The sequence below is a fragment of the Bufo bufo genome, chromosome 9 (assembly GCF_905171765.1).
Source record: "Bufo bufo chromosome 9, aBufBuf1.1, whole genome shotgun sequence".
Lineage (NCBI taxonomy): Eukaryota > Metazoa > Chordata > Amphibia > Anura > Bufonidae > Bufo > Bufo bufo.
Window position 1 is genome coordinate 175298022 of NC_053397.1, and position 22364 is coordinate 175320385.

The 22364-nt window shown below is 41.4% G+C and overlaps 1 protein-coding gene across 7 annotated transcripts in view; it reads left to right on the forward strand.

The window, feature by feature from the left end:
* IQSEC1 (IQ motif and Sec7 domain ArfGEF 1) overlaps positions 1 to 21288 on the forward strand; it is a 229475-nt gene extending 208187 nt beyond the window's left edge. For 4 of the 7 annotated variants that reach the window (XM_040406682.1, XM_040406683.1, XM_040406685.1 and 1 more), the window contains exons 12-14: positions 875 to 1051; positions 16626 to 16675; positions 17534 to 21288. In XM_040406682.1, the coding sequence (XP_040262616.1) occupies positions 875 to 1051; positions 16626 to 16675; positions 17534 to 18082 (776 nt within the window). In that variant the 3' untranslated portion in view covers positions 18083 to 21288. The remainder of the gene's footprint in view (positions 1 to 874; positions 1052 to 16625; positions 16676 to 17533) is intronic. The other 3 variants (XM_040406684.1, XM_040406687.1, XM_040406688.1) reach the window with 2 other exon arrangements.
* Positions 21289 to 22364: the final 1076 nt, after the last annotated feature.

The window sequence follows — 22364 nt, forward strand, 5'->3', positions numbered from 1 at the left end:
AATTCACACAAACGCCCCATCCATCTACTCTTGGTCCGGTCCCCGGGCCCAATATATGAGCCCATTGTGGACCACGAGTCAAAAAGTTTGCCCACCTCTGTCCTATATGTTAGCAAATATGTAGTATCCATGTATGTATAGAGCTGCAGAGGTCACAGTTGAACTTAGGCCCTGGTGCCTGGAGGCTACTTTCACACTAGCGTTTTTCTGGATCCGGCAGGGTTGAGCAAAAACGCTTCCGTTACTGATAATACAACCATCTGCATCCGTTATGAACGGATCGGTTGTATTATATTTAACATACCCAAGACGGATCCGTCATGAACTCCATTGAAAGTCAAGGGGAGACTGATCCGTTTTCGATTGTGTCAGAGAAAACGGATCCGTCCCCATTGACTTCCATGTGGGTCATGACTGATCCATCTTGCTCCGCATCCCAGGACGGAAAGCAAATCACAGCATGCTGCGGTTTGCTCTCTGTTATGAGAACGGAATGGAATGCATTTTGGAGCAATCCGTTCTGTTCAGTTACGTTTTGTCCCCATTGACAATGAATAAGGACAAAACGGAAGCATTTTTTTCCGGCATTGAGACCCTATGACGGATCTTAATATCAGAAAATATTAACGCTATTGTGAAATAGCCTTAGGTGGAAATCAGGGAAATGACCATATGATGAATGCTACGTTGGATTACAACCTCCAGGTAGACATTAGAAGGCTATTCATGCCTTAATCGCGGTGTGTCCTAGCGATGGGTTTCTGTCAATGATATCACGGATTACAATGCTTTTGGTTCTTCTATATTGGATTTTCCGATTTCCGAGTTGATAATGCAGCTCATTTTTCCTATATACTTCTTGTGTTCGCTTTAGCGGAGCTAGAGAAGCAGAAGGGAGTGGTGCGTCCTAGTATGTCTCAATGCTCCAGTTTGAAGAAAGAGTCCGGTAACGGCACATTGAACAGGACATGCCTAGATGACAGCTATGCCACTGGCGAAGGACTAAAGCGCAGCGCTCTCAGCAGCTCCCTCCGAGATCTGTCAGAAGCAGGTAAGAATGGTTTGAGTACACCTGGTTATGAGCTTAATATACACAAATATGTATATTCAATATAAATATACCATCATTTGTGCTGTATCCAGCCGTAACCCTTATATGAATATTTATTTGGTTTATTTGCTGTTTTCCTTTTTTTTTTTTGTGCCTACTTGTTTTGAAAATAAACTATTATAGATTACTATGTATACTTGAAGTGAAGACAGTGGAAAGCGTAAGTGGACTTGTAGATTTAGAAGCAGACAGACCCAGGTTCATGTAATGATCGCTTCATGTGTATCCTGTGCTTCCGTGTACCCGTGCATTACATTAGATGAATGAAATGGAGTGAAGCCCGTCTAAATTTACTTTTGCCTTACAATGCTGTACTAGATATTTGTCTGTTTCTCCCATGTTTCTTTAGCATTACCGTTTCAAAGTCTCTTTAATTCAGCTGACTGACATTGAGCTACTTATCCTCATGGTCTGTTAACGCGAAACTGAAGAAAACCGGACCACTATCTTTTATCAGCATTATTATTCTGTTCATAAATTCACCTTAATGACCTGCTGGGTTAGTCCCATCGCCAGGATAGCAATGTAATATGCAACGTCTTTATGGTAGATATCAAGTCATGCAGGAATCGAAAGAAATAACCTTGCACACAGAGCTATAACTGTGAAAAGCCCCAAATTACTATTTGTAGTATTGATGTAATTTGCAACGCAATAGCCCCGAATAGACCTGTTTAAAATAATTCTAGATCATATTACTTGGATGATGAGCCTTGCAGCGTGCCTTGACATTGTGAGATGGAAAGTACCTTGTACCCAATACTAAAGCAATTTAGCCTCTTTGAGGTGGCCGCTGATATATACAACTCTAAAGTTCAGGATATCTGAGGAGATATTACTAGGACAGCCAGGGAATCCCCATCTACCATTCAAGCCGTGACTTTACAACCACAACAATTTTACAGTATATCATTCAATCTTTCTTTCTATCATTACGTGTACCCATCCAATATTACCAACCTCAACATACTCAACAGTCAATACTCAACATTCTTCTTTGTCCCCATTCAACCATACGCTGTTTCATGATGGCTGCTCCCTCCAATGACTCATAGGACTAGATCATTCCACCCTATCCTCCATGTATAATCACATTTATTCCAAGTCACAGATGACTTGGCTCACACAGATTTATACAAGTTTGACCCATCCAGTTACTGTAATCCAGAGGGAATGTTTATAACCCTTAAAGCAAAAGAATATTTTCAGAAAGTAATGCAAAAGAAGTCTAGGTATATGAAGCCTTATTGCAGTATAAAATGTAATTACATTCCCCAAGTTCCTATGCTATGTTATTGTAAAACTCCTTTCCACCAAAATTAATTTGGTTGAAAGACAAAATCCATGTTACAGTTTTTATAGTGGTTTTCCAAGACCCAGCAGGATCCATCAACACTCCTTAATTAATCCTAACTTGCCTGCAGAAGTAATTTTCCAATCTTCTTACTGCCTCGAAGATGTGTTAAATGGCCGCTCTGGAACCTCTACATCCACCAATGTCAAATCCTTCAGTCTGAATAGCAGGTTTCTAGTCTGGTCTATGGAAGGACACATCACTTCCACAGCCCAGGACAGGAAAGGTGCTGTGGATTGGGCCAGAACTATTCATCATCATTGCGCATGTGCCAGGGAGGCAAATGGTTCATGCTTCATTCACAGCACCTGCCCCAATCCTTCGCTGATGCGGACGTGACATGCCTGCCCAAAGACCAGCCCGGAAGCCTGGTATTTTGACCAATGGACATGCTGTCAGCAGATGTAGGATGTCCAAATAGAGGTGTGTTTTAGAACTGCCGATCAACGCAACTTCGGGACAGTAAGTATATTGGAAACCTTCTTCTGCAGGTGGGTTGATGTTTCCAGGAAAATCCCTTTTAATTTTTTTAATTCTACCATCACACAATATCCTCCTCCATACCTGATTGTTAATTTTTATTGTATGATCCCATAAACATGATTATAACAGCATTTATACCTGTTATACCTGTTAAAACCCTGCCCCCCCCCCCCCCCCCCCCCCAAACCTACATTCCTATGAACACTTATCTAATACACATGTTATGCCCAGTATATCTCTGTTGGAAGCTACCTTGCAGAATATTTTTGTAAAGTTGTTAATGAGCAGTTTTCCAACATTGTATTATTTTTGGAATCTCCAATAAGGAGTATGAATTTTTACTTTCCCGTTATAAGCGTATTATAAACAATAAACAAAAATTCTGTATTCTTCTGATAGAATGTGATCCCCCCCATTCCCACAGCCTCCCTAATATTAGATTTGAATTGCTCCCTCTGGTAACTAAAGATTACAATAATGGCATATTATTAAATAAATTCTGCAATATCCCTCAAAACAGAAGGCAACTGTAATGTAGTTAAATGATGTATTTATTTTTCCTGGAGACCAATACTGTATGCTTTTAACAAAGTTAGGTTTAAAGGCTGCAGCATTTGTTGGTCTCTAATGGTAACTGCTCATGGCAGAAATGAGTATATATTAGCATATTTTCAGTCAGTTTATGGGATGTGTCATTGGAAATGAATGATACAGTATGTAATAGTACATTATACTAAATATATATTTATACAAGCGTCTGAAGTTTTTTGTTTTAGGCAGTGCATGCTTGTGATGTGGAAGGTCATAAAATAGTAGATTGGTTTTAGTTTCTTTTTAACTGTAACCGAAAATAACAGTATTTCCAATAGAACGTGTGTCTCTTGGTTATAGCGTGGAGCATGAATTAATATGTAACATAAGACTAACGAGGGATTGTGCATTGTGTCTTACAACCTAATATTCTGCATTCTCTTACAATGGTTGTTTTGTTTCTTGGTTATATAACATTAAAAAAGTGGAAGAAAGTGGAGGTCTCCATGTCCTCCTTTAGCTAGTCTTAGAAACACTTGGTACATGTTTCAGAAAGATTGCAGTCCTCCATAGTACTGTTACTTCTGTCCACTATGTGCTGGCTTTGAGTCTGAAGGCCTTACACCCCCAACCCCCGTCTTCTGCACTGATCACTTACTCTGATTTCACAGATAAAATTCATACACAAGAGTCTCTACACTGAGAAATCAGGTTACAGATGCTGCCAAAAGATGTCTATGGAGAGGAGACAGGGACGATGAGAGGAAGCAGAAGCAGAAGGCTAGTTGTTATGATATTTTTCAAACACAGAGAAAAGAGGAGATTTCGCTCCCTTATTTCTCGCTCATATGCAGAGTAGCAGCACTATGCAGGAGAGTCTACAGCAGAAATGAGTAGGGTTGCTGTGAACCTAGCACTGGGTGAGATAGAAAACTTGCTAAAAGCAGCAACATCTCTGTGTGTCTGTGTTTCTCTTTCTCTACAGATGCTCTTTCCTTCAAACCCCCCCCCCCCCCCCCATACTCTATAAACTTGGCAGTAGCTGTAACCTGATACCTCAGTAAATCTGAAAATCATGTCTCTTCTCTGAAGATGGATTTTGCCAGTGAATTGAGTGAGTGATCAGTGTAGAAGGTAGGGGTCTGATAAGTGTAGAATGAGGCATTTTTCTGTAATAGCATATATTTTTTTATCTTTGCTTACACTATTGATTTATGGAAATTTGTTTGTAATTGTAGATCTACTTTGACTAGTGTTGTCTTCTTAGCATCCATTATCTACGTATCTTGTCAGAGTATTAATTGGAAGTTTACGATATGGTGGTTTTGTTACTTATTAGTAGAAATGGCAAATGTGTACTTATGGATCTAGAGCCAGAGAAGTAGTTTCATGATTAGTAGGTAATTAATAACTACAAATCAGTACTGTAAGAAGTAAATCAAAGAGGTTATAATACTGGGTTATAGAGAATTTATCTAAACTAAGCTTAGAGTTATGCGAACAGATGGCAGCATGCGAATATCACAAATATTTACTGGGCCAATATATATATATATATTATTAGTTAGTCCCTATCACCTAGGTTATTAAATTTGTGGGAATAGGGATACCACCCCGATACTAGTACCCTTTATTTTTTAGTTATTGGTACCAAATGTATTTTACTGTACTTTTATAATATTGTGTGATATATGAACTATGTGTGATTGTATGTAATCCATTTATCAGATTTAGAAGGTCTTATTGTACAAGCAAATAAATATATTCCCTATACTTGTATGGTCCAAGTGTTGGGAGTGCTCACTCCTCTTTTCTATTTTTCAATATATATATATATATATATATATATATATATATATATATATAATTCATACTCTGTATCTTGAGATAGGACTGACCAGTATTGAGATAACATTTATAAAACCATAATTTAAAATGCTTTATCAGAGGTTGGAGGCACTTAAGCAGGGCCATAACTAAAGGAGATGCAGAAGTAGCAGTTTCACCCAAGCCCTGGTCTGAGAAGGTCCCTCTTTCACATAGGCAAATGCCAGTTCTATACATGGCACACTGGGCTATTAAAGCTTTTTCATTGGTGTTCAAGAGCTTCAGATTACTCCTTTTGTTAAGCAGATGATCTAATGGGCTCCACTAACTTGCCCCCATAACATATCAAGCATAAGAAGATGTAGAGTATCAAATCTTCGCTAGTCCAAAGTGCCACATAAAGTATGGAATACTACTGATTAGCAGAAATTTCATGCACCTCATTTTTGCCAATAATTATAGCAAATAGAAGAGGGTGTACTACCGATTTGCAGAATCATATAGAGGACGGCCTACTACTGATTTGCAAAAATTTCTCATTACCCCTCATCTTTGTCCCACCCCAACATCCCCAAGGCCAGAATGTATCATACAAAGATGATGAGCATGAGGTAGAAGTTGAGTGTGGCCAAAATGCACTAGCTTGAACTCTGCATCATAGGTCATTTGTAAGATGCATGAAGATAATTGCATACCTGTGATTTCTTGGTCTTTTTTTAGCTGTTGGAAATGTGAATGTGTACTGTTCAATAATGAGTAAAGGCTCTAGAGATGACATATAAAAAAAACTTTACTATGTTGGATGAATATTACGTGTTTGCTACAGTTTTTGTGATGTTGAGTCATGCCGATATGGTCTCCTTGACCATGAGGTATGTTTAGTACATACAGCACATTACAATAAGAATAATGATGCTCTGGTATGGTGTTTTTTTCAGTCTTTAAGTACTTTCATTGTATACAGATTTGCCTTTTACTATTTTGGATGAGTACAGGTTTTGTAATGTTGAGTCATATGACAGGAGCACCTGCTGATCTGGTCTCCTTGACCGTGAGGCATGTTTACTACATACAGTGCACATTGAAACATTCATAACAATATTACAATAAGAAAGATTATGCACTGGTATGGTGTTTATTCAGTGTGTAAATTGTTTCATTGTATACAGATGTGCCCTTTTTTACCTTTGCTCTTGGCCCAACAAATCCCAAGATGCGTAGCACAAGACAACCTCCTTTATTTTTTCTTTACAAAAAAAGAAACATGTTATTTTATAGTGTCATGACATGTCTATCCTGTATGCATCTGTTATGATGTAGATTGCATTCTGTCAATGGATTTGATAGCATCTCGTGATATTTTGTTTAAAGGGAACCTGTCGCCTCCCAAAACTATCCCAGGCCGCCAGCAGTACCTGCGTGCAGCCAGCAGCGTGTTTCTGATGATGCCTTTCTTCCTGAAGGCAGATGGAGCAAAAGTACTGAAAAAGTTGTTTTATCCCCTGCCGGCACGATTCTCCACACATGCTTGAAGTCAAGGAGGCAGCAGCCTCCTTGCTTCAAGTTACGGCAACCACGTCCCCTTCCCTGCCCCTTCGCTGTGACTGACAGCCGGCTGTTCGGCAAAGGCAGCCGAACTCTCGAGCATAAGCGCTGTCAGTCACAGAGAAGGGGCAGGGAAGGGGACGTGGTTGCCGTGACTTGAAGCAAGGAGGCTGCTGCCGCCTTGACTTCAAGCATGTGTGGAGAAGCGCGCCGGACAGGGGATAAAACAACTTTTTCAGTACTTTTGCTGCATCTGCCTTCAGGAAGAAAGGCATCATCAGAAACACACTGCTGGCTGCACGCAGGTACTGCTGGTGGCTTGGGATGGTTTTGGGAGGTGACAGGTTCCCTTTAATTAACATAATTAGAAATTGGTGCCTGTCATCAAATTTGAGCTAAGGTGAGGACACATCTGTACCTGAAAAAAGACATGGCTGGATATTATGCATATTACATGTTCTAGACCAGTGTTTCTCAATGTTGCTAAGCCAAGTACACCCCTACTTAAAGGGCAACTGTCATTTTTTATTTATTTGCTAGTTTATTAGAGCTAGGCATGTATACCTGAGTTAGTCTGTCAGTCATTGTCAAAAGATCTGTAATTACCTTATAATAACAGCTTTCATCAATGTCCCCTGTCCCTTTCCACTGCTCCCTTAAAAGACCGTTGCTATGTCTTTTCTGTCTTGCCTTTAGTGTAAAAAGAAGACAGAGGGGCGGTCCTTCACACTGCATGCCTGCATTAGGCTTCAGAGTGAGGAGGCGTGTCTCTAAGTAATCCAATCTGATTGGCTGGCAGGAAGCTGCTGGCTACAGCAAGTGTGTATGGGAAGTGAGGGAAAGCAGTTTTGGCCTCAGAGAACTGGCAGAGAAGCAATCTTGAGAAGGTCCTCATATTGTAAATGTTTAAACAGCCTTAACGAACGGGAAAAACTTAAGGAAAACAGTGGTATGTGAAGAAACTAAAGATTGCTTTATGCATAATGCTGCTGCAGCAGTAACATATGCTAAAATTGATGTTTTTGATAAAAACATGACAGTTACCCTTTGAACAAATTGCATCAAATTACCACCAAAGCTATTAATTATACACTGTACTATGTAGTAAGAGCACTGCATGAGAACAGCGCAGGTGACCCTCTAGAGATATGTTGTGTACCCTCTGGGGTACTCATGCTATCACCTATTATACATAGTAAGGCTGTTTATGACAATACATATTTTCATACTTTGGAAAGTATTATGTATTGTAGTAAAGTGGACTAAATTTGTTGAAAACCCTCTATGATTGCACTTAATTCCAATATCCCATCCCCCTGCCTTGTGAGGTCTCCTTTACTACCTGTACATGTATATGGTACCATAACCGCCAAGACCTGATTCAGATTTCAGTTAATTCCATTCTGAGTTTCAGTGAGGGATACAAAGGGTTTTTCCAGAAACATAGAAACATAGAATGTGTCGGCAGATAAGAACCATTTGGCCCATCTAGTCTGCCCAATATACTGAATACTATGGATAGCCCCCGGCCCTATCTTATATGAAGGATGGCCTTATGCCTATCCCATTCATGCTTAAACTCCTTCACTGTATTTGCAGCTACCACTTCTGCAGGAAGGCTATTCCATGCATCCACTACTCTCTCAGTAAAGTAATACTTCCTGATATTACTTTTAAACCTTTGCAGAAATAGAATATTGATAACGTTTCCTCAGGATAGGTCAATATCTCATCACTGGGGGTACTACTCCCGGTGTTCTGCCAGATTCCTATACCTTGGCAGAATTCTATACCCGGAAGTGATGCGGCCAGCTGGAGGAGGGGGTGTGTGGATCTGAGCAAGCACGCGCGGTGTACGGTTTCACGCATGCAAATGAAGTAGGTGCTTGTCTCACGGCGGTGTAATTATTTTTACGAATCCAGTGGCTCTGCGCTTGCGCAGATCCACACACACCCTCCTGATTTTGGTGCGGCCGCGTCACTTCCAGGTATAGCATTCTGCCAGTTATAGGAATCTGGCAGAACACCGGCACCCCTGCCAATCAGCTATTCAAACAGGCTCAGTGCATACCAAGCACAGCGCCCTTCCTTGTATAGTGGCTGTGCTTAGTATTGCAGCCTAGGCCCATTCACTTGAATGGGATTGAGCTGTGTCTAGGTCATGTGACCGATGAACATGACATCACGTGCCTAGGAAGAGGCTGCAGCACTCACTGGAGTGCCACAGACTCTTTAACCACTTCAGCCCCCAGTGCTTAAACACCCTGAAAGACCAGGCCACTTTTTACACTTCTGACCTACACTACTTTCACCGTTTATTGCTCGGTCATGCAACTTACCACCCAAATGAATTTTACCTCCTTTTCTTCTCACTAATAGAGCTTTCATTTGGTGGTATTTCATTGCTGCTGACATTTTTACTTTTTTTGTTATTAATCGAAATTTAACGATTTTTTTGCAAAAAAATGACATTTTTCACTTTCAGTTGTAAAATTTTGCAAAAAAAACGACATCCATATAGAAATTTTGCTCTAAATTTATAGTTCTACATGTCTTTGATAAAAAAAAAATGTTTGGGTAAAAGTTATAGCGTTTACAAACTATGGTACAAAAATGTGAATTTCCGCTTTTTGAAGCAGCTCTGACTTTCTGAGCACCTGTCATGTTTCCTGAGGTTCTACAATGCCCAGACAGTACAAACACCCCACAAATGACCCCATTTCTGAAAGTAGACACCCTAAGGTATTCGCTGATGGGCATAGTGAGTTCATAGAACTTTTTATTTTTTGTCACAAGTTAGCGGAAAATTATGATTTTTTTTTTTTTTTCTTACAAAGTCTCATATTCCACTAACTTGTGACAAAAAATAAAAAGTTCTATGAACTCACTATGCCCATCAGCGAATACCTTGGGGTCTCTTCTTTCCAAAATGGGGTCACTTGTGGGGTAGTTATACTGCCCTGGCATTCTAGGGGCCCAAATGTGTGGTAAGGAGTTTGAAATCAAATTCTGTAAAAAATGACCAGTGAAATCCGAAAGGTGCTCTTTGGAATATGGGCCCCTTTGCCCACCTAGGCTGCAAGTAAGTGTCACACATCTGGTATCTCCGTACTCAGGAGAAGGTGGGGAATGTGTTTTGGGGTGTCATTTTATATATACCCATGCTGGGTGAGAGAAATATCTTGGCAAAAGACAACTTTTCCCATTTTTTTATACAAAGTTGTCATTTGACCAAGATATTTATCTCACCCAGCATGGGTATATGTAAAAAGACACCCCAAAACACATTCCTCAACTTCTCCTGAATACAGAGATACCAGATGTGTGACACTTTTTTGCAGCCTAGGTGGGCAAAGGGGCCCATATTCCAAAGAGCACCTTTCGGATTTCACTCCTCATTTTTTCCTGAATTTGATTTCAAACTCCTTACCACACATTTGGGCCCCTAGAATACCAGGGCAGTATAACTACCCCACAAGTGACCCCATTTTGGAAAGAAGACACCCCAAGGTATTCCGTGAGGGGCATGGCGAGTTCCTAGAATTTTTTATTTTTTGTCACAAGTTAGTGGAAAATGATGATTTTTTTTTTGATTTTTTTTTTCATACAAAGTCTCATATTCCACAAACTTGTGACAAAAAATAAAAACTTCCATGAACTCACTATGCCCATCAGCGAATACCTTGGGGTCTCTTCTTTCCAAAATGGGGTCACTTGTGGGGTAGTTATACTGCCCTGGCATTCTAGGGGCCCAAATGTGTGGTAAGTAGGTAAATGACCTGTGAAATCCGAAAGGTGCTCTTTGGAATGTGGGCCCCTTTGCCCACCTAGGCTGCAAAAAAGTGTCACACATCTGGTATCTCTGTATTCAGGAGAAGTTGAGGAATGTGTTTTGGGGTGTCTTTTTACATATACCCATGCTGGGTGAGATAAATATCTTGGTCAAATGCCAACTTTGTATAAAAAAATGGGAAAAGTTGTCTTTTGCCAAGATATTTCTCTCACCCAGCATGGGTATATGTAAAATGACACCCCAAAACACATTCCCCAACTTCTCCCGATTACGGAGATACCAGATGTGTGACACTTTTTTGCAGCCTAGGTGGGCAAAGGGGCCCATATTCAAAAGAGCACCTTTCGGATTTCACAGGTCATTTTTTACAGAATTTGATTTCAAACTCCTTACCACACATTTGGGCCCCTAGAATGCCAGGGCAGTATAACTACCCCACAAGTGACCCCATTTTGGAAATAAGAGACCCCAAGGTATTCGCTGATGGGCATAGTGAGTTCATGGAACTTTTTATTTTTTGTCACAAGTTAGTGGAATATGAGACTTTGTATGAAAAAAAAAATAAAAAAAAAATAAGCATTTTCCACTAACTTGTGACAAAAAATAAAAAATTCTAGGAACTCGCCATGCCCCTCACGGAATACCTTGGGGTGTCTTCTTTCCAAAATGGGGTCACTTGTGGGGTAGTTATACTGCCCTGGCATTTTCCAGGGGCCCTAATGTGTGGTAAGTAGGTAAATGACCTGTGAAATCCTAAAGGTGCTCTTTGGAATATGGGCCCCTTTGCCCACCTAGGCTGCAAAAAAGTGTCACACATGTGGTATCGCCGTATTCAGGAGAAGTTGGGGAATGTGTTTTGGGGTGTCATTTTACATATACCCATGCTGGGTGAGAGAAATATCTTGGCAAAAGACAACTTTTCCCATTTTTTTATACAAAGTTGGCATTTGACCAAGATATTTCTCTCACCCAGCATGGGTATATGTAAAATGACACCCCAAAACACATTCCCCAACTTCTCCTGAGTACGGCGATACCAGATGTGTGACACTTTTTTGCAGCCTAGATGCGCAAAGGTGCCCAAATTCCTTTTAGGAGGGCATTTTTAGACATTTGGATACCAGACTTCTTCTCACGCTTTGGGGCCCCTAGAATGCCAGGGCAGTATAAATACCCCACATGTGACCCCATTTTGGAAAGAAGACACCCCAAGGTATTCAATGAGGGGCATGGCGAGTTCATAGAAATTTTTTTTTTTTGGCACAAGTTAGCGGAAATTGATATTTTTAATTTTTTTCTCACAAAGTCTCCCGTTCCGCTAACTTGGGACAAAAATTTCAATCTTTCATGGACTCAATATGCCCCTCACGGAATACCTGGGGGTGTCTTCTTTCCGAAATGGGGTCACATGTGGGGTATTTATACTGCCCTGGCATTCTAGGGGCCCTAAAGCGTGAGAAGAAGTCTGGAATATAAATGTCTAAAAAATTTTACGCATTTGGATTCCGTGAGGGGTATGGTGCGTTCATGTGAGATTTTATTTTTTGACACAAGTTAGTGGAATATGAGACTTTGTAAGAAAAAAAAAAAAAAATTCTGCTAACTTGGGCCAAAAAAATATCTGAATGGAGCCTTACAGAGGGGTGATCAATGACAGGGGGGTGATCAATGACAGGGGGGTTGATCAATGACAGGGGGGTTGATCAATGACAGGGGGGTTGATCAATGACAGGGGGGTTGATCAGGGAGTCTATATGGGGTGATCACCACAGTCATTGATCACGCCCCTGTAAGGCTTCATTCAGACGTCCGGATGCGTTTTGCGGATCCGATCCATCTATCAGTGGATCCGTAAAAATCATGCGGACGTCTGAATGGAGCTTTACAGGGGGGTAATCAATGACAGGGGGGTAATCAATGACAGGGGGGTGATCAGGGAGTCTATATGGGGTGATCACCACAGTCATTGATCACGCCCCTGTAAGGCTTCATTCAGACGTCCGGATGCGTTTTGCGGATCCGATCCATCTATCAGTGCATCCGTAAAAATCATGCGGACATCTGAATGGAGCTTTACAGGGGGGTAATCAATGACAGGGGGGTGATCAGGGAGTCTATATGGGGTGATCACCACAGTCATTGATCATGCCCCTGTAAGGCTTCATTCAGACGTCCGGATGCGTTTTGCGGATCGGATCCATCTATCAGTGCATCCGTAAAAATCATGCGGACATCTGAATGGAGCTTTACAGGGGGGTGATCAGGGAGTCTATATGGGGTGATCACCACAGTCATTGATCATGCCCCTGTAAGGCTTCATTCAGACGTCCGGATGCGTTTTGCGGATCGGATCCATCTATCAGTGCATCCGTAAAAATCATGCGGACATCTGAGTGGAGCTTTACAGGGGGGTGATCAGGGAGTCTATATGGGGTGATCACCACAGTCATTGATCACGCCCCTGTAAGGCTTCATTTAGACGTCCGGATGCGTTTTGCGGATCCGATCTATCTATCAGTGGATCCGTAAAAATCATGCGGACGTCTGAATGGAGCTTTACAGGGGGTTGATCAATGACAGGGGGGTAATCAATGACAGGGGTGTAATCAATGACAGGGGGGGTGATCAGGGAGTCTATATGGGGTGATAACCACAGTCATTGATCACGCCCCTGTAAGGCTTCATTCAGACGTCCGGATGCGTTTTGCGGATCCGATCCATCTATCAGTGGATCCGTAAAAATCATGCGGACATCTGAATGGAGCTTTACAGGGGGGTAATCAATGACAGGGGGGTGATCAATGACAGGGGGGTGATCAGGGAGTCTATATGGGGTGATCAGGGGTGATCAGGGGCTAATAAGGGGTTAATAAGTGACGGGGGGGGGGTGTAGTGTAGTGTAGTGGTGCTTGGTGGGACTTTACTGAGCTACCTGTGTCCTCTGGTGGTCGATCCAAACAAATGGGACCACCAGAGGACCAGGTAGCAGGTATATTAGACGCTGTTATCAAAACAGCGTCTAATATACCTGTTAGGGGTTAAAAAAAACACATCTCCAGCCTGCCAGCGAACGATCGCCGCTGGCAGGCTGGAGATCAACTCTCTTACCTTCCGTTCCTGTGAGCGCGCGCGCCTGTGTGCGCGCGTTCACAGGAAATCTCGGCCATCGCGAGATGACGCATATATGCGTGACTCTGCGCAGGGCTGCCACCTCCGGAACGCGATCCTGCGTTAGGCGGTCCGGAGGTGGTTAAAAAGCTGAGCGGCAGGGGTGACAGGAGTCGAACCTCCACCGATCAGATACTGATGAACTGTCCTGAGGATAAGTCATTAATATTATACATCTGGAAAACCCCTTTAAAGAACACAAAGAAAGGAGGTCTTAGCCGTGCCCCACTAGCATACCACTGTGTGTCACTTTTGTCTAGCGTGATCCTTAAAATTAGCCCAAAAAATAATAATGAAGCGTCATTAGAATTTGGAAAATGCATTATGGGCCTGTGACTTTCTTTAACCTCATTATATTTGCACAGCAATTATATTAACCAGGCAATAGGATATAATTAAAGCCATTAAACCTAAATGAGATACAACATCATGACATGAAGAGCATCCATTATGGTAGGAAACATATAACACAGAAGTACTCTCATGGTGCTTTGGGTATATTTGGACCTCTAGACTTTTACCATGGTAGTCAGAAAGTGGTGGACATTTTTTAACACTTGCTTGGGCTCATGTGCAGATAAAGTAAAGAAAATGACTGTTTACTTTAGAGACCAACTCATTAAAGAGGTTATCAGACAGACAGATACTTTAATATGAGAACCACTGGCTCCAGAGAACCGGCAGAAAACAGTTGAACTTTTCCAGGGAAGTTGCTATCAGATGCTCATTTTCAGTGATCGTCAGTTCGCAGTGTTCGCCAGCGAACGCATGCGGACTGCCATCTTTAAAAAGGTAGACTCACCCGTCCGGCGATGCACAGGTAAGCCCTTGCCTGTGCCGCTAGCCGGTCTGAAATCAAATGCGGTCACCGGGAGCAGGCAGTTCCGAGAACAGCCCCCTGTTCTCGGAACTGCCTGCTCCCGGTGACCGCATTTGATTTCAGACCGGCTCGCGGCACAGGTAAGGGCTTACCTGTGCATCGCCGGACGGGTGAGTCTAACCTTACTAAAGATGGCAGCCCGCATGTGTTCGCTGGCGAACACTGCGAACTGACCGTCACTGCTCATTATCTCTGCAGTGGCCACTACAGGTCAAAAGTAGTATTGCATGCACTCATTCAAATGACTGGTCACCTACTGTATGTAACACATGGATGTCCTAGTTTGCTCTGGCTCATTTGGGGTTCCAAATAAGGACCCCCTCTATGATTTTCATATGCCTTAATACGGCATATAGAGAATAGTTGTTCTGATGAGACAACCCTCTTAAAGGGCCTTTTACCTATGAAACTGACTGACCTTCTGAATGTGATCTTGGCAGCTGAAGGAATCTGTGTTGGTTCTATGTTCATCTTGCTGAGACGAATGAAGTGGCAGTGTAAACTTGATCACGCCTGCTTGGCCCCGTTGCTCCTAGAGGCTCATTTGCATATATTCAAACTTACATTTTCTGAGCAATGCGGACACATATGAACATGGGAGCAACACAGATGTCTTCAGCTGCCAAGTGCACATGTAACAGGTCAACCAGTGTCAGAGGGACAAATCTGCTGACAGATGCCCTTGAAGTACTCCCATCACGGCAAGGAAGATCCGTAGGTCCAAGACATAGCTAGTCATTAATGTAATGAGTGCCCTATTAATGACAGGTTTTCTTTCAAATCTGAATATTCAGTCAATATAACATTATCGTATTGTGATCATTTGTTGTTACTAGGTTTATTAATATTATTTTTGCCAATGGATATATCACTCACATTTTATCTACAATGAAATGTATAAGTAGGAGACTTACTTCTGTTGGCTACATTGTATGACGTCGCATCCAAACACTAGCCTTTCATTGTGACACACATGTACACGTCCATCGTACCCTCTTTATTTCATGGTAACTATATACAGTATGAACTAGCCTCCTGCAGTATACAGACTGAAGCTTATAACTACAAATACTGTTTGTGAGATTAAGATGTTTCATTTCCATTCATTGCATCACTAATCATCCAGTGTCATTTTGCAGCTTTTATGTTCTTGTTCAGAAACGGCAAAACCCGTCCAAGTAAGCTACTATGTGTTGGCACCTGTAGCCTAGCCGCCTTACCCATAGCCCAGGCCCTGGACTGTGCTCATAGCTCCTGTTCCGCTGATGTAGAGATACTAGATCACAACCAGACGTTTCATCCCTCATGGTCTACTAGATTTCAGTGTGTAACAATCATCTTCTCACCACAACCCGAGAATGTCAGAATTTCTGTCTTGACTATAGTCATACAGGATACATGTTGAACGAGTTCTAGAAAACTTAAAAGTTGGAGAGTGAGGGATGATGTGGCATTCTCTTCACATGTAATTCTGATCATGTAAATGACCTATTTGGCCTCTGGCCTCCCATTCAGTTTTGATAATTATTAGACATCCTATTTACTAGACGGTCTTATGCCACAAGGCCTTAAGCCCCTATGTAGAGTTGGGTATCCCAAACCTTCCACCTCTGGTATAAGAACAGCTTCCAGTATACTATGCCAATTCTTCTTGAGAGGTCACATAATCTGGCAAAGCATTCTGGAAGATGGAGTTCAGCTGGAGAGCACTGTATGTCTACCTCAGCCCTGTTGGTAGATCCCATGTTTTGTGGCATTACACCTCTAGAGAAGTACAGCATAAGGCCATGTTCCTCAGACAGAGCTAGGGGAGCATCTTTGTCAGGTTTGATTGCTTAATGAATAAAATGAGTAGGTTGTCAGCTAGGGGAAGACTTGTGTTACCCAGATCTTGTGTCGAAATCTAATCTATGGTATTGCATGTCCTGGGCAGGCAAGCGTGGGCGGCGCAGCAGTGCAGGATCGCTAGACAGCAATATGGAAGTAAGTAGGATGCCTAGTTGGATGTGATATGCATTTGAAACCTTTCCTTTCACTTGAACACTTTTTTTGTTCCTCTGTATTCTGCTTGCCTCAGATATTGCATGCCTGGGATTCTCACTCTGTATATTCCAAGCCAAACAGACAAACACTTAAGATTTGTGAGGATGATCCTAGCTCCTCGTAACCCTACCAGCTACTTGAAGCATGACTCCACCACACATGACTGTCTGCTTCTTTCTCCTGGTGGCTCTGGACCACTAACTGGCTGCTAACACTCTTTCCTTACAATCTTTTACTTCTAATGAAGCTCTTCACTGTCTCTTGCCTTTCTGTTAGCTTGATGAATAATATGACCACACTGTTAACTGAGTATATTGAAAGGGAAGTAGAGATTGTCCTCAGGTAGACAGAAAACAATGTCAATATAATAAATTACTTCAATGTGGATTTCATGAGATTTCATTCATCTTGAAACCATTAATTTACACTGATCATGTGCTCAGCCACCTATTTTCTGTGTGTTCACCTCCGATAATTTGTGTCCCATGACCGCCTAATGCCCGTCCCTTTAAGCCCAGGCCTAGATCTAGTACATATAGGATTAGCTCACTTCTATAGCTAGTTTAGTGATCCTTTAGACAGCTGCAGTGTCATAGTAAAATTTTAATGCTTGGTTCAGCTTTTCACAAGAGCTATTCAAAATGACAGTGTGACAACCAAGTGACATGTAGTGGGTGTGTGTTAGATTAGGTACGTAGCTTGTTGTAGTAGTGATTATACCTATATATATATATTTTTTTATAATACTAATAGACCGCTGCCACTTGTATAATTGTATTTTCTATGCTTCCTTTTCAGGGGTCCATCATTAGCAGTCCTCACATGCGCCGACGAGCCACCTCAACACGGGAATGTGCCTCTCGCCAGAGCTTACCTAATTCTTCCTCCCTCCTAGGTTCTTTATTTGGTAGTAAGAGGGGGAAGCCATCTTCCCAAAGCCATCTCGTGGGTGGACAAGTGCAACAGCAACATCCTACACTGATCTCGCATCAACAACATCCAACAAGTCATCACTCGGCACAAGCTGAGGGGCAAACGCAGGCACAAGTACACGCACAACACTCACAGTACTGCCACATGCCACAAAACCCACCACCCTATCACCACCATCATCACTACCATCCTCCCCAACACATCCAACCACATCAATACCACGGACAACATTCTTCCCATGCATCGTACATTCAGCACCCTCACGTACAGCACCCTCACTCCAGCCACCAACCATTGCCTCACTCTGGGCACTCGGCACATTCCCAGCATGCACAGCACCATCACTCTCAGCAGGTCCCATCTGCGTCCACAAGCGTGAAACCCAAACACAGCGGAATTAGCACAATAGTTTAGGTGTATCATTTTAAAAGAACTTCCGTCAGGGGCGAATTAGAATTAATAGGAAAGCAGAATTCAAGAGGAGGCACATTATTTATTATTTAATTACAATATAGAAGTAGCAAGTCAATGGAAGAACGGTCTAGTAGCTGCATAAAAAACAAGTAAAAACTCTCAGCACTGGCCTGGTTCATACTACTACTTAGCTAATACTCTAGTTATACTGCGCGTGTGTGTACACAGGTACATTTAGCATCCTATTAATACCGTATATTGCGTAGCGTGTACACATTAGTACCTTAAATTATTGTACTTGAAAAACCAATATTTAAATATATTTTCAATTCTAGCAATATTGACTCGAAGGCGTTTTCACTTTCATCTAGTTTGTAGGAAGAGTAAATATATGAAGCGGTTGCAGTATTTTCCTAAAATCAAGCAATCCCTAATAATATGTGCCAATTATCATAACAGTTTCTGTATCTGTCCTATGCTACAGTTCGCTTGTACAAAAGGATAAATTATTCTTATTGTAAAAAGAGAAAACAAAATAAAAAAAAACTACTACCGATCAGTATTATGCTGTCTTCTTCCAGGTAAGCGAGCTAGCAGAGAACCCCCTGCAATTTATAGAGTAACTGCCCATTGACCATCCCAATTCTCGGACACTTTAACGGCTGTAAGAACTGTGAATTTTCATTACCTACCTTTTTATATACATATAAATATATATAAATATATATACATACGATTTGTAAACACATAAAACTAGATGTGTGTTTCGTGTACTTGCATAATACAGCGTTCATGGACCCTCTCTCCATCGTCTGCAGTGTCTTGCTGTCACCATTCATTTTAATTTTAAAACTATAAGCAAAACATTTGAAACCTTTTTATAGCAGAGAATGTATTTTCAGACTTTTTTAGCAGTGTTTTTTCATTTGTTATTTTTTTTTCTAAGTTGTCTTTATTTTCAAATTGGCAAGTGCTACTGAATGGAGATTTCAGTACAACGGTTTTTCCCACCAACCCTACGGATCTCAGTTCCTGAGAGTGTCTGCTCTTTGTCTATGTCACCCATCCCCGTTACAGTTTCTTCTATCCAGAGTTGCTTGGTGTCATCTCGTTGCTTTTTCTCGCATTTCATTGTGGCCCCAGGAGTAAATTGTATTTAGACACATTTCCCAGGATATTAACATCACAAACCAATCTTTTTCACTGTGATGACAGGATCAACTGAACCAATGGATTTCTTTTCTGCACCTTGCCCATTTCCTATTCCTTATTGATACCAGCAGAAGCGAAAGACTTTGTGTCACTCTCCGTAGGCCCGTAAGAGCATAGAGCTTTTAGAGGACCTAGCTGCACATGTCTGACATGTACGTTGCGAAACCTCCTGCCATTAAAAGGTTAACTCCTAGAACAGTTTGGGCCTAATTTCTGTTCCTGTGAGAAGCAGAGACCGTGCCTTGTAGATTATACAATGCTATTGTGAGAGGTGGAGACTGTTACTTTTACTTTGTATGTTCTGTATAAAACCATAGTCCTGGATTTCCAGGGAATGTTAAAAGGATTTTAAGCATAAACCTCAGTGTTTGTTCATTATCTACATTTAATGGCTCCAATTCACCAAAACAGCCTGGATAGGTTAATATCTTGCATTTATGACATCTTCATCGAGACCCTTAAAGAACAGCAAAGTATCGAGTACTGGAACTATGTAGAGAAAGACACCTCAGTGGAGATTAACGATTGCTCGCTGCTTCCTTATTGACTAGGGACTGCTCCGAGAAGACAATCTGGTTCTTCAAGGATAAAACCTATTTTGATAGGCTGCAAAGAGAAAAGACAAGTCATTGTGTTGCCCATCTCGTCCAATAAACCAAATAAAAACGTAGATTTGATTGGCTGATAGAACAGCTTTATAATTGCACACTTACAGTCCCTTACCGGTCCTACGTCACGGTAGTCTATAGAGTTACATGCAAATCATAAGCTGCTTGTTACCTGTAGAGGCCGTTCTTCGCAGGTTATCTCATCACATTGTACACTGCAGAGGTCATTTCCCTTACAGAATATTCCTGAATTAATCGCGTGTTTAAATCCACAGCTCCCATTCACGTCAAAGGCTCCGTTCTGTTCCTCACAGGCTATAGAACTTACTAGTAAGGCAAAAATACCAGTTTTGCATGTAATCTATAGTACATATTCTGATGTTACATTCTAAATAGTGTATATTTGCAGAATATATCAGTATTATTGTTCATATTAGCCGAGGTAAGGTGATAACATATTACGATATGTAGCCTTCCCTTCTTACCTCTGTACTTTATAGTAGAAATGATCTGTAATTTATATATTATTCCAGGAAAGAGGAGACATGGAATATTGGTTATACTGGTAATACGGGTTCATTTAAACACCTACCAGTAGAAGAGAACCTGTCATGTCTGATCTGCAGGCAGCAGGTTATAGAGCAGGAGGAGCTGAGCAGATGCAGAGTTTTGAGGGAAAATATTTAGAATAACTTGTCATTTTTAAGTCTAATTCCTGCTCATTCTGGGCTAAGGAGTCTAGAGGGTGGTCCTTATCAGTGACTTACTGCTATCTGTGTGTACACAGAAGGTTATCAGTCACAGAGTAGGACCTCCCACTGGACTCTTAACCTCAAATGGTGCAGACATTTTAATGAGCTCTACTGAAACTTTTGGCCCACAAAACTATATATCAGTCTGCACACCTCTTCCTGCTTATAATAAAGTGAACAAGGCTAAAAGAAATTGTACATGGCACAAAGCCAGGGTGGAGTTTCATTAACGTAGACACTATTCTTTTTATTTATGTCTCCATAAGCACACTACTTCCATATGGAAAAATCTTACATTAGACATTATACCAGAGAATTTTAGTCCTGAAACCTATATCCCCGTAGTAGGAGCTGCTGGCCATCTCCATATCTCAATTGGAGGATCCAAACTAGCTGGTGCCAATTGGAAATCCTTAAGTGTCTGCACCACAGGTTACTAACCAATGACATAAGCATATTCAAAACATTGGGAGGATCCAAAAGAAATGTTACGCACAGTAGTTTGAAGGCCTCCTTAATAAAGGGTTAAGTTGTAATTTAAAGGGCATCTGTCAGCACATTTGTCCCTATGACACTGGCTGACCTGTTACATGTGCGCTTGGCATCTGTGTTGGTCCCATATACTGTACATATGTGCCCGCATTGCTGAGAAAAATGATGTTTTAATATATGCAAATGAGCCTCTTGGAGCAAGGAGGGTGTTGCCGTTACACCTAGAGGCTCTGCTCTCTCTACAACTGCCGCGCCCTCTGCACTTGACAGGACCAGGCAGTGAAAACGTGATCACACCTGGTCCTTTCAATCAAAGTGGAGAGGGCGAGGCAGTTGCAGAGAAAGCTGAGCCTCTAGGTGTAATGGTGACACCCCCGTTGCACCTAGAGGGTCATTTGCATATATTAAAACATGATTTTTTTTCTCTGCAATGCGGGCACATATGAACATGGAACCAACACAGATGCCTTCAGCTGCCAAGCGCACATGTAACAGGTCAGCCAGTGTCGTAGGTACAAATGCCCTTTAACTGATAGTATCTCCAGCCAAAATGTGCAATTCATACATGGCGGTCCATTGACTCAGCAACCATACGACGTCTGAGGATGTACCTGCAGAGCCCTGTCTGATGCTACATCTACCAACACCAAGTGCAAATTTTGGCACAAACTGTGTCTACTAGATTCTGGTATTTAATGAATTAAATTAAGTGTTACACTGTAAATTTACCATTGATTTAGGATGTAGTAATAGGCTAAGAAAATTACATCAATATAATGATACATGAATATCAGAATTCTTATATCACATTTATTATCTGCCTCCCAGATGGCTGGCACAGCAGTATCAATACACCGCATTCCGATATTACACCGCCAATATGAAAATGCTGGCTCTATCCTGGAATAACCACATAATGTATATGTATTTTTTAAGTTAAGAATGAAATGTACACTGTAAACAATAACAAGATAATTATATACTGTACATGTATTGTAGAATGACACTCCCCATGGTGCTGCATGTAGCGGAGACCTCTGGTTTCTTAATATAAGCTGAACTTGGCAGCCGATATTTATACATATATGTATATTGACTCTCTACTTGTTGACTTGCTGTGTCTCCTGCAGTTCCGCATGAATTTGTTATGTTTTCATTGTAATTATCATTGCACTTCTTGCCTGCAAATAAAGAAGCAGTTGCTTTGTATATATACAA